A 14,088-nucleotide genomic window follows, 5' to 3' on the forward strand; every position below is an offset into this window, starting at 1 on the left:
GGAACTGGCCATGAACAAGGGTGGAGACAAGGCGGGGAGAGGAGACTCTCCGTCCCACTGCACCCTGGGCTCTGCTCACGCATCACGTTAAAGCTAAACCAGCAGGGACCCGGGAGCTCCCCCCTGCTCCTGACCCTGCGCCTGTCGGGACCTGGCATTTGCCAACAGGGTCTGAGGCCCTATAGGCTCGATGCAGAATAGATATTCCAAGACTCAAATATAGAGTGAACAGAGAGAACATTTTTAACTCAAATCTTTGCTTCTGGGGGGTCCCTGGAACCAAATATTTTGAGATGGGGGCCAAACGCATATCATTTGGGAGGTCCTTGACATGACAAAGTTTGAGAAGCACTGATATAAAAACACGTTTTTTTTCTTTTCAGAAAACTGTTGGGATTTAGAAGACATTTGTAGAATTAGCCAGTAGCTATGCCCCTCCCCTAAAAGCTTTTGTCCAATGCTAGCTTAGCAACCGGCAGCTTGCCAAGGCTGTTGCCAAGGCAAACCTTGGCAAGCAGGAAGTTATTCTAAGCTAGCATTGGACAAAAGCTTTTTGGGATGGGCATATAGCTACTGGCTAATTGGCCTACCGGTATATCAGTGGTAATTGGAATATCTATTCTGCATCTAGCTTAGGGCCTCAGACCCGTTGGCAAACGCCAGGTCTCGCGCCTGTATGTCTACGTCTACACACCCACACCCTGCTCCGGAGCAACGTGCCCCGTCCTCAGGATACCATGGAGAATTGTGTTTCATCTTGTGCTTTTTTCCCATGTTCTGTGCAAACCTCGCTCAGCAGCTGTACGTCATCTTGAACAGACATCTTGGACCGCCATTTTTGACAGGCCTACCGCGATTAAGCCGTTAAGCCTGCCACACCCCTCACCTGACTCTGGAGAACCCTAAATCTAATCAGTCATATGCCCCGCTTTACAGTGGTTCTCAATAGTCTGACAAATGCTTCTTTTTGAAAACCCAATTAAACCTTCTGCATGAAAACGATGATACACTCACCCAGGAATGCGTGCATTCACCAACAACAAATGTCCCCTGCCCTGTTGGCACAATTGAGCAAACTACTGTCCTCCTTGAGTTACACCTGAAAGACAATTCAGGACATAAGGGTTTTATCAAGAAATGTGTAGCGCAGTAAATGCTACAAGCCATTCCAAACGTTTTCATTAAAATACATCATATAAATAATAGACTATGGCAAATGTATAACTATTATAAATATTAGCCGAGGAAATTCATTGTTTCATAAACTCTGTCATTCACTGTACTTTTGTATTTACTGTTTTATGTATTGTTGTAATAAAATATTTTAAATGCTTTTTATCTACTACACAGGCACTGACTGTATTAATTGGTTTCAGATAACCTAATGTATTTTACCAGCACATGAATGTTATTGAAAACATATGGAAAACCCAGGTACAGTACAAAAATACTTTGGACTTCCTCAAGGTGCAGTTTGCATGCATAGAGATATATTATATCGGCATCTAGACTATTGGTTTGCATGTACCAAAGTCCTTAATAAATCACAAGAACCGTGTTCCAAAACTATCCAAAGAAGGAGAAAACACAAGCTCACCTCCAAACTGTACAATCATCACAAAATCAAAAATCATAGTTTTTTACTTTTACCAAAAGTAATGAAATCATAAGAGTGTATCTAAGTCCTTGAAATGACAGTAATGAGGAAAATGTGTTATGGTGCCATCTTAAAGGAGTCATCCAGACCAAAACACATATAGGGTTAAATCTGTCTTTTATCATACCCCTTTATACCTGCTTTATTCCATTTTTTTCATAGCTGCCCCTGTTGCTAGATTTCGGCTGCCCCTGTTGCTAGATTTCGCGGGCCCTCTCATAACTAACAGAGTGTATAGCCTTTATACTAGTGCGGTTATTTCTTCAGCTTCAAAGTTAGTATTTTTTTATTGGATTGTGTTTACACAACGTCCTGAGACCAACCAAACCGCTTTTTTGACCTCACAGGCACCCTTACTTGTCAAACCGACCCCTCCCTCCCCTCCCTTTCTAGCCTCTCCTCTCCCTGCTCACCAGAGCAAGGGTGCCTGTGAGGTCAAAACAGCGGTTTGGTTGGTCTCAGGACGTTGTGTAAACACAATCCAATAAAAAAATACTAACTTTGAAGCTGAAGAAATAACCGCACTAGTATAAAGGCTATACACTCTGTTAGTTATGAGAGGGCCCGCAAAATCTAGCAACAGGGGCAGCCGAAATCTAGCAAAAGGGGCAGCTATGAAAAGAATCGACTAAAGCAGGTATAAAGGGGTATGATAAAAGACAGATTTAACCCTATATGTGTTTTGGTCTGGATGACTCCTTTAAAGGTGTATTCAGTGATAATGAAAGTGGCCGGGGGTCATCTTGTCCCTTACTGGCCTTACAGCGTGGAAATGTTTAGTTTTTTATAGATTTTTTACACCATTATAATGTTCTTGTTTTGATCATTAGACCCAATCACTGAATATCGGGAGGCCTACGTTTCCAGCTTCAGGATATGTATGATACTGATTTACTACGAGACAGTGGCATTTTATGAGTTCAGTAGTTTACAATCTAGGCATTTAGCAGATGTTCTTAATTCAGAGCGACTGTGGTTCTCAAAACTTTTATTTTGACTAAACATCATAACATAACTACGGCCATACTCTACCCTGATTGGTCGAGGACTGGCTGGCCACCTCTGAAACCCAAATCAAGCTATGCTCGATCGTAACACGGGCCATGGTGGAAGTCCTTATATGGTCAGCAGCACACATTCTAGTGAGGAGAATGAATGGAAAATGTTCCAATTATATTCTTATTTGAATGAAATACAATCACTGAATAATATCTATCTATAAATGCGAGAAGTCTCTGCGTGTCTGTCTGTCTGTCTGTCTGTCTGCGTGTATGTAATCCGCGTATCTCGAGAACCGTTCGTCCCACCGGCTTCAGATTCGGCACGCACGTTCTCCGCCGCGGCGCGGAGTGCAGTGCCCGGCCTCGACCCGACCCGACGCGCGTTTTTTCCGAAACGGCGCGAAACGTTCGGAATCTCCTTATGCGGAGCTGATTGTTGATTGTTGACATCAGGCTGTTCCGGAGGAAATCGGCGCAAGCGCTGACTCATTGTGACATCATTTCATAAAAGGCTCTGACATCGCGTACGCAACATGAGTCAACACAAAATGCCATGGTTATGTATCTCCATATATGGGCATATGGGCAGATCTCCATATGGGCTACATATATGGGCATATGGGCACTGCTGACTCATATGGGCATAAAGGGGACACAGATATATGGGCATAAATGGACGTATCGGCACAAGGGCTGACTCATACAGAGATCTCCATATATGGGCATATGGGCAGATCTCCATATGGGCTACATATATGGGCATATGGGCAGGGCATATGGGCAATCTGACATCACTTCTGCTGACTCACGGCGCAAAACGTTTTGAGGCTGTTCCGGAGGAAATCGACCCGACGCGCGTTTTTTCCGAAACGGCGCAAAACGTTCGGAATCTCCTTATGCGGAGCTGATTGTTGACATCAGGCTGTTCCGGAGGAAATCGGCGCAAGCGCTGACTCATTGTGACATCATTTCATAAAAGGCTCTGACATCGCGTACGCAACATGAGTCAACACAAAATGCCATGGTTATGTATCTCCATATATGGGCATATGGGCAGATCTCCATATGGGCTACACAGATATATGGGCATAAATGGACGTATCGGCACAAGGGCTGACTCATACAGAGATCTCCATATATGGGCATATGATATATGGGCATAAAATGAATGCCCCCATATATGGGCATAAAATGGATTGCAGACAGACAGATACAGATATCTCCATATATGGACATAAATGGACAGAGGCAAACAGATGGTCAAAGATCTCCATATATGGGCATAAAATGGACGCAGACAGACAGATATCTCCATATATGGGCATAAATGGACACAGGCAAACAGATGTTCAAAACGGGTCCTATGACCACAGGTATAATGAGGTTTGCATTAAAGGGGGAACCGGCACTGTGTCTGCAACACAGTTGGAGGCACAGACAGATACTCCATATATGGGCATAAAATGGACGCAGATAGACAGATATCTCCTTATATGGGCATAAAATGGACCCAGAACTATAACTGCAGTGATCTCCATATATGGACATAAAATGGACGCCGACAGACAGACAGACAGATACAGATATCTCCATATATGGGCATAAATGGACACAGGCAGACAGATGGTCAAAACGGGTCCTATGAAAACAGGTATAATGGGGTTTGCATTAAAGGGCGGGGCATTCATTCCCTATTTACATTGTTCCGAGTTGGCCAGGTCGCCGACTAGACGCTGGGCCGCCCGAAGGGCGGCCCAGCTTCTAGTACCTTTAAATAAGGTAAATGTAATGACCTACAGATCTTTAGGTCTCAGATAGGAGGAAACAACAAGACGTCACATGTTCTCTTATGTTTTAGCTTTTATTAATGGGTATTGTTTCATGGCCTACAATGGAAGTGCATACAGATTGGAATGTACAAATGTTCAAAATTATTTTACCACAAACTTCAACAGCATAAAAATAAATAAAAATAAACTCTTCAAAGGAGATTAAAGAAATATCTCATTTGCTTTTTGATTGCAGCTGACATAATTGGGTCTGAAGATTAAATTGTAATGGAAATTGTAACTTTGTTGTTACTTGAGGTATCAAGACTGTTTTGTTATGAGTTATTACACCATTCAGATTGATTTAAACATTTGTTTGTATTTAGTCCGATACCGTCATGTACTGTAATGTGTTTGCATGTTGTGTAATGTGATTATGTTGTGTGGACCCCAGGAAGGGTAGCTTCTGCTGCTATTGTAGTAGCTAATGGGCTAACCCCAGATTATGCCCAGTCAGTGCAAAATTGACTATTACAGGGGTCTTCAACGTTTTCAGGCCAAGGACCCCTTAGTTGAGAGAAAGATGAAGCAGGGACCCCCACAACCTTATCATAGATTCCATAGTTTCATTGTTTGACAGCACGATCTTCACTGTACTTAGTCTGCTCTTTTCCCCCTCCAAAGCTCTTTGCCAAAAATAGCCGATCTACAAGCTCACAACGCCTCGCAGCGCGAGGCGTTGTGAGCTTGTAGATCGGCTATTTTTGGCTAAAGTTCTCAGAATATGGATGCTAGGGTTCAAGTGGTTAATATAAAAAGGGGGGAAAAACAAGTTTCTATCACACAAAGATTTGGAGGACCCCCTGTAGTAACTTTGAGGACCCCCTAGGGGTCCCGGACCCCCTGTTGAAGACCCCTGATCTATTACATCTTCTATGTATTTCCCATCAGTCCCAGGTCTTAAAACAGCTAGTCCAAGACAGCAACAGGAAAAGGCACACATACGTTAAGCCCGCTCACAATTGTAGATCTGCTATTTTTGGGTAATGTTCCACTCAGTACAGGGATGCTAGGGGTTCAAGTGGTTAATGGAAAAACAGAAGAAAAACATGATCCTATCACACAATTGGCAGCCCCCTTGTAGTAACTCTGTGGACCACCCTGCTGTATTGTATTATGTAGGTTTTAACTGTGACATGTAGCATGTTGTTATAGCCAGTGTTGATTTGGTCGACTAAAACTATGACGAAAAATGTTTGTCGACTGCGTTTTTTTCCCTGACGAAAACAAAATAAAAACGAAATAAAAACTAAGCTGAGATGACTAAATATATTGACGATTTCGTCAACAAAATAAAAACTAGACTAAAACGTTAGGGAGGGACTAGTGGAGGAGAAAGTCATTTTATGTTTGGTTGCTCTCAGGTGTTGCGTGCTGAAAATAGAAGATCTACAAGTGGATCTGCTATTTTCAGCACGCAACCAAGTGTAAAATCAGTCATTACGATGCCATCAAGGCCTTCCAAAATACATTTTAGTTGACTAAATCAACTGTAGATTTAGTCAACTAAAATCTTATGATATTTAGTCGACAAAGATTAGACTAAAACTAATACTTTTCAGTTGACTAAATTATGACTAAAACTAAATGACATCATTTTATTCAAAGACTATGACTAAAACTAAATCAAAAACAACACTGGTTATAGCATGTAATTGCTTGAAGGTGCAGTATGAGGCATACGTAGCAATGGCACAAAGTGGTTAAATATAATGTACAGCAAAAGAAGAACAGGTTATTGGTATGTGGCTCCAGCTCCACAGGGCGACAAGAGAGGACTGCTGGTGAATGGATGCAGGCCTGCATCCGCTAACACTTGCTCATCATCATCTGGGAAGTCAGTGTTAAGGAAAGCGTTTGGGTCGTTGAGAAACTGAGCAAGCAAGTCCCCCACTGGGATGTCCAAGGTGCCAGAGAGCATGTCTTCCACTGGGGGTCCCAAGGTGCCAGAAAGCATGTCCTCCGCTGGGATTTCCAAGGTGCCAGAAAGCATGTCTTCCACTGGGATTTCCAAGGTGCCAGAAAGCATGTCTTCCACTGGGATTTCCAAGGTGCCAGAAAGCATGTCTTCCACTAGGGGTCCCAAGGTGCCAGAAAGCATGTCTTCCACCGGGGGTCCCAGGGTGCCAGAAAGCATGTCTTCCACTGGGATTTCCAAGGTTAGGGTTAGGGTTAGCATGGGGTCAGGATCAGCTGCTAGGTGTTCCTCCAGCACATGGGGATCGACACCCAGACCTGAGGAAAGAGTGAGAAAAGTTTTCTACTTTCGTGAACAGACGAATTTCAGGGATTACAGTTTCACTGAGGATTTCGTCAGCATCGACTGCTTTCGTTTGTTAATGACTCAATCTCTATCTTTAATGCCACTTGTATCTAAGACATTGATTTGATGGGGACTGCCCATAAATCCGAAAGGTTCATTAGTCCGAAGGTTCATTAGTCAGAATTTAGTTAGGGTTACTGAGGTTAGGGTTAGGGTTAGGCATAGTATTCTTAACAAATTCGGACTAATGAACCTTCGGACTAATGAACCTTGAGACCAATGCCATGGCACCGATTTGATATTAAAGGGATATTTCACTTTCAAATGATAAAATGAATCTCAAAAATTTAAATGCTGAATCAAGCAACTTAAAAACAGTCTGGGGAGCATGCTCACAAAACCCCAAGTAGACGTTACAATGACCCCAAACATGAAAGTGAATAATCCCTTTAAAGTCTTATGTCTGGTCTTATATCACAAAACTATTCTTATATGGAACTTATGTAATTAAGACTATTATACATTGGTTTAACATGTCCTCAACAGGTATCTGTTTCTCCTAGCAGACAAGCATATACACTTGACACTTGACTGAAAAGATTATTTGCAAATCTGTACGATTACAATTGCTTTATTTTCCACAACATTTCCAAGCCTGGAAGAATCTTTGTCCAGGTTTTCCCATGAACGCAGGAACCCCACATGCGAAGTGAGGAGGGAAGTGGACTACACAGTACAAATACCCATGCTCATGCTGCAATGACAAACTGAGAATTGATGCAATGACAAATAAAAGCTGTTAAAAAGGTTGTTAGTTGTTTACTTCCCAGTTAATATTCTATAAGGAATAGTTCACCCCCAAAATGCCTTTTTTTCTATCAATTACTTACCCCATGGAGTCTTGAGTTCAATACAAAAAAAGAAAAAAGAAAAAGAAAAAACACAATTGATTCCGAATGGAGACAAAAATGCAATTGTGTCTCCATCCGGAATCAATCATGAACTATTCCTATAGTTCAACTATTCCTTTAAGAATCCTGCAACATTCACAAATCTATCAAATCAAAGAAATGGTTGGTAAAAGCTTAAGGAAACACCAGGATGTACGTATGTAGAGCGGATGCCACATGCAGGGCAGCGGCAGGAATCAGGATCATGCCAAAGTCAAAGACATTTCAATGACCCCCCGGCCCCCACTACACACACACACACACACACAAGTGTGTGAATACGGTCAATGAAACGGAACATCTTCCTATACACTGTAAGAGTCGTACTGTATGCCGCGGGGGGCTCCCTCCATTCCGACATGTCGCCACTCCAACAGTGACTTCTTATTGTCGGAGTGGCAACACTTCCATAGAGGTTAAGGTTAGGGTTAGGGTAAGAGATAGGGTTAGTGTCTGTCGGAAAGGAGACATGTCGGAATGGAGAGATGCACCCGTATGCCGCGAGGCAAAACGTGCAGACGGTAGTGTGAAAACGGAAAAACCAAGGACAGAGAGGTACTGGTTTGATTGGGTTTTTAGAATGGGCGGGGACCGCGAGGGGAGCCACCACTCACCGGCTGCCTCCTCACACAGGCCATCATTCAATGAATCCAGGCCCTCACCCCCTGCCATAGCACAACTCATGGGTGACGCCATAGCACAACTCATGGGCGACTTAGCCTCCAATGTGCTCCTACAGTGACCAATGACAAACAGCCATTACAACCTATTTATTGAATGAAATGCTGCCAAAATATTTCCATTTTCTTTCAAAAGAATATATATAAATATGTATATTTCTTTTTACAGTTTTCATACTCCTGCCAAGGACTCTCAACGACAAAGTGAAAACAAATGAAACAAAAGATACTTACCCCTTTGACACCATCACCAGCTTGGTTCGGATGTATTTTATGTATGGATTGTCATCTAAAATAAAACAAAACAGAAAGGATTCAAATCAAGTTAAGTGAAGGGGAAACTATAATGTGTCATATTCCTTCTCAACACTCACATTAGGGCATTCACAAATAGTGATTTTTAGTATTCGAATTATTCAACCTCAAAGTATTCGAATAGTCGAATATTCTACAGGACTGGCCAATCTGTAAAATATTAAGTAAGCAAGAGGCGAACATTGTGAAGGCGTGGTGAGCATGTAGATCTGCTATTTTCACAATATTTATCTGCGGAACCGAGTCACATTAAATGTAATACCTACAATTCCAAGTGCTTGTCGGGGGGGGGGGTCCCCCAGTTCAAATATGTTTATTTTGGGGGTCACGGCCTAAAAAGGTTTGATATTCGAATATTCGAATATTTGGTGAATGCCCTAACTCACATACAGTTATATTGTTCATTATATGAAATGAAAAGAACCAGCCTGTGAACTGTCGCTCTGCTGTCCTCACCTCCAGTTTTGTCAGTGTAGTATTTTCCAAACGCCTGGTCTTTGGGGGTGTTGGGGTAGAGGAACCGTAGGGGGTTCTCAGGAACGTTCTCGTCCTCTAGGATCTGGTAATTCCTGATGATTTCATGCAAAGGGATCTGGGATAAGTCTGATCTGGTGAAGGGCTGAACGGATTTCACACTGGGCTCGCCTAGAACACCAAGAAGTGTGTAGTGGGACACAGGAGAAAATAGCGAATGTTACTGGTACAGTAGATAGATTTCAAAACTGGCCCCATGGTGATAATGTTAAAACCCATTTAGAACGGGTACACATTATTGTGTATCATTAATTTATGCTTTAACTATTGAAAAATAGCAGATATACAAGATCGCAGCGCGGCACCGAGTGCCGCGCTATTTTTGAAAAATCATGAAAATTCGAATTTTGACCCGATTCTATAAGTGTCTTTTGAATCCTACTAAGATTTTTTGAAAAACCTATGTTTCTATGTCAGCAATCTGGCCAGCCATCGTCAAAGATAAGGTCCTTTTCACTTAACTGGAGCTCAGTTAGTCTGTTCTTGAGAGACTATGTCAGTGGTTCTCAAACCTTTTCATGTGAAGGACCCCCAAACTGATATGTATTTGGCCACGGACCCCTATCTCAAAATATCTAGTTCCAGGGACCACCCAGAAGCATATACATATATACATATATTCAAAGATTTGCACACATTTTCACAACTTTTTCAAAAATAGGAGATCTACAAGCTCGCAGCGCGGCACTCGGTGCCGTGCTGTGAGCTTGTAGATCTGCTATTTTTCAATAGCTAAAGCATTCAATAATTCTGACAGCATCTTACCAATCGTTGAGTACTCCACCCAGGAAAACGTGATCCCGCCATCTTTGACGCTTTCACTGAAGCGCAACAAGAACGTGCCGTCCTGTTTTGTCTTCAGGAGGGTTTTCTCCTTGGCTTTAGTCACAAAACCCATGATAAAGCTATAACACAGAGGAAAATGCAAGAACAATCAAGGCATGACAACACTCCTCTGGAATTAGATCGAAATGATGACATAAAATGTAGCTGTAACAGAAATAAGAGCTTAAAAGCCCTGCTAGCAGCCCCTGCTTCTTATACCGAAGGTACATAGTAGTATTTAAGATACAGGGTTCCCACACATCATTACCAATTCATTTCCAAAACTTCTCCTGAATATTTAACCCGATTTCCAGGACTATATAACAATAATTCAGCTCAATAACAAGTCGTTTATTCCTAAGCGCAATGCCCAAAGACAGGTAGTGTATGCCAGTGGTTCTCAACCCCTGAAATAATCATATTTGAACCCTGACGGGCACTAAGAGTAGAGGAATATTGTATAACACGGTTTTATTGTGAAAATAGCTGATCTACATGCTCACAACGCCTGTTGCGAGGCGTTGTGAGCATGTAGATCTGCTATTTTCACAATTTCTGACTCTCTAATATTTGACAATTTGGCCAATGTTGAATTTGTCATTTCAGAGGTATTAACAAAATCAATAACCAAAGACAATGCATAGCTATTTTTTCCAGGACCTTCCAGGACCCTTGATCAATTCCAAAACTTTTCCATTATATTTTTTTAATTTCAAAATTATTTCCAGGAATTTCATGACCGTGGGAACCCTGACGATATCTAGTTTGTGTTGGATGTAAAGCTGTCATGGCAATCCAAATCCGCCCATTTGATTTTGAGACGTCTTTTGTACAATTTTGGCCTGGGGAAAGTCATGGGGACACTCAAACGAAAAGATTCATCCACATGAGAAAATTAAAGTGCACAGAAAGTTCTATGGCAAGCCAGCCTCTAGTTTTCAAGATCCTGTTTTGGACCAAAGTGTTGGATGTGGTGCAAACAGCCAAGACGCTTAATGTCTCGTCACTCAATCAATTGCTCAAAGAATTGAGTATAAAGGCTGTAAACAAGCCATTGTGCTTTCTTGGGGTTTAAATCCTATTAGTAGCCCTTGTATCTGAACTGTACTGTCCTGTGCTTTTCCTGAGTGAACTGCTAATAAAGTATTAAATCAATCAATCAATCAGATGGGTAAATATTGTGCCTCTTAAACATGTACCTATGTTTTTCCAGAGCTCTTTTTAATTTTGTTTTTCCTGAGATTGCCTTTTAATTTGTTAAACATGGATAATGCTCCTTGGACTTATGACAGTCATTTAGTTTCAGCACACAATGTTTTAGGACTGACTGACACCGCTAGCAGAGCTAGATGAAATATGGATTTACACCAAGCGATCAGTCAATAGTTGTGCTCAGAACACTTACTCGTCTTTCCACAGGTCTTCCAGATAGGTTTTTACCAGCACCAAGATGCCATCGAACCACATCCAGAATGTGAAGTTGAGATTGGGGCAATTCTCCTGGAGAACAGAGGATGTTAACCACTTTCAAACATCAAATCATCCCTGTTCTATAGGCAAAACTATGTGACAAAATAGTGAAAATAGTTACAATCTACCAGCTCTCAGCAGATCACATCACTATTCGTTGTAAGATTAGATACAGCACACAGAGCTTAAATGGTTCATTATCATCAACAAAACAAAAACAAAATACAGTACTTGCAGTAGAAAACCAGATTCTTACCTTGCTGAATTTAGACCAAGACACTCTGCAGTCGTCATAGTTTTGCTGTTTGCCTGATGGGATAAAAAAAAAAAGTCTATAGGCATGTTTTCATTATAGTTCCGGAACTTTTCATGCAAAATAATTAGCATAATGATTTGCAACTTGCCGGGAGTTTCGTTTTTTGGGTGTTTTCACCATAGACTGTAGAAAAATATGGACAAAGCGAAGCCATTGGTTTCTATGCAGCGCAAATGGCCCTTTCTACCCCTTGGAATGGGTGTCGCCATCATAGAATTGTAAAGGCATCAGAGATGCTATTGGCTGCCAACAGTCACGTGCAACGCAGGGATACATGTGAGAATGTGGTCGGAGCCTCCCGAAATACAGCACACGAAGAAGAACACAGCCGGCTGGTATTAGTTTAGTTGGCCACGCCCCCCCCCCCCCCCCCCCCCCCCGCAACTTTATCATTTATTGGAGCTGTGTGAAGCACAGGCTCCCTATACGTGGCCGTGTGGGTCTGTGTGTGTGTGTGTCTGTATGTAGCCTGAACTTCCTAAACTTCGGCACGCTACTAGTCCCACAGTTTTGCCACCACACACTCGCGCCATATGTCAAATCGACCGGCTTACTCGGGAATCGTGGGCTAGTATTGATATTAATTTATTAGTGAATTAATTTTCCCCATTGACTTATAATGGGAATCGCAAAAACTCACATTCAATTATTTGTCTCTCGCAAACCATAGGGGCTAGAGTTTCAAGACTTGGAGAGGAGGTTCATAATGATTTCAAGGATTAAATAAAAAATAATTGTGTCATTTGGCCGCATGGTGGCGCCATAACACCCCACTTTACGTTTTGGCCTGTAACTCTTGAACCGTAGGTCGGAAAATTAAAAATATTTTTTCCCTGGATTCCTTGGGTCATGACGCATCTCCCCATATAGGCCACGCCCATTTGCGCCATGATAGATTTTCCGCCATCTTGAATTTTCTCCAAAACACACTTTTTGCTCCTTTTCCTACATATTTTCTTCAAATGTCACAAAAATCGGTACACATGATCCACACACACACACACACACACACACACACACACACACACACACACACACACACACACAGCTCCACTTCACACGGGTGTGATTTTTTAAAAATACATTGGACCACATTTCGACAAAACGAATATGATGGTGATTGAAAGGCAATTTTTAACTAGCGATAGGAACCATACAGTATTCATGAAAATGTTAATTAACACATCGGGTGCCCACGTGGTGTCTACACGCCAATCTCTTTGATGTCTCTGGATGCCCAGCCCCAGTGCCCACGACGCGTTTGACGCGTTTTACAATACTGTAGTTACTGTACATTGCTACCGCAATGAAGGCTCTACCACGGTGATCAAAAGCCAACAATATGGGAAAAACACTACATTTCCCAAAATGCAGCGCGGTACATGTGACCAGGATGTGCAGTCTCCCTGCAGCCAATCACAAGCTTCTGTTCCTATCCTGCACTGCACTCTATCGTCCTCCCCTCGCAGGCTAGCACGACTCCTATGTATCATGGATACTAGTATTTTCCCAGTAACGGAGTCTCGGCGGAGATACACGTAACATGGCGGATTCTTCTCCTAGTCTAGCTTTTTCAATCACCATGTTCAATGCGCGGTCCTTTCTACCTACCGTGACACAAACGCTGTGGCCCAGGTTTGATAAAAAGATGTCCTGACTGAAAGAAAACTTTATCGTAAAAATAAACAGGACATCCGTGGATTACATTTACTCGTATCATGGATACTATTTTCCCAGTGACGCTGCGGAGGTAACGTAACATGGCGGATTCCTCTCCTGGTCTAGCTTTTTCAATCACCATGTTCAAAACGCGACCCTTTCTACCGCCCGTGATACACACGCTGTGGCCCAAGATTGGTAAAAAGCTGTCCTGACTGAAAGAAAAGATCATCGTGAAAATAAACTGGACATACAGTACTTGGATTACATTTACTCAACGTATTACGGATACTTTTTCCACGAAGCGAAGGTACGTAAATGACGTGTTGCCATGGAGACGATGGGCCCCTGTGAGGGTAAACCCTGAATTAACGTGGGCATCCGATGTGTTAAGGTTAGAAAACGAAAGGGGAAAATGAATGGGATCCAATGGAGGGCAATTCTTTTTGCGATCGGCCGGGGGGGGAAACAGCGCAACTAGCGGCCAATCATAGGAAGTTTTAGTTCCGTATTGGAGTCATTTTAAATCGGCAGAACTATGCCCCTGGTTTTCACATGCCCTCATTGGCAGCAAAAATGCTGGTATTGC

General features: G+C 42.3%; 1 protein-coding gene across 1 annotated transcript in view; it reads right to left on the minus strand.

Annotated features, from left to right (window-relative positions):
• Positions 1-4,547: 4,547 nt before the first annotated feature.
• Positions 4,548-14,088, minus strand: part of stat2 (signal transducer and activator of transcription 2) — a 25,399-nt gene continuing 15,858 nt past the window's right edge. The window contains exons 18-24 of the mRNA XM_080728743.1: positions 11,781-11,833; positions 11,460-11,554; positions 9,995-10,134; positions 9,152-9,340; positions 8,615-8,669; positions 8,315-8,433; positions 4,548-6,722 (exon numbers count right to left, since the gene is read on the minus strand). Coding sequence (XP_080584869.1) covers positions 6,223-6,722; positions 8,315-8,433; positions 8,615-8,669; positions 9,152-9,340; positions 9,995-10,134; positions 11,460-11,554; positions 11,781-11,833 — 1,151 coding nt within the window. The 3' untranslated portion in view covers positions 4,548-6,222. The remainder of the gene's footprint in view (positions 6,723-8,314; positions 8,434-8,614; positions 8,670-9,151; positions 9,341-9,994; positions 10,135-11,459; positions 11,555-11,780; positions 11,834-14,088) is intronic.

This window comes from Nannobrachium achirus, assembly GCF_963921795.1.
Source record: "Nannobrachium achirus genome assembly, chromosome: 6".
Lineage (NCBI taxonomy): Eukaryota > Metazoa > Chordata > Actinopteri > Myctophiformes > Myctophidae > Nannobrachium > Nannobrachium achirus.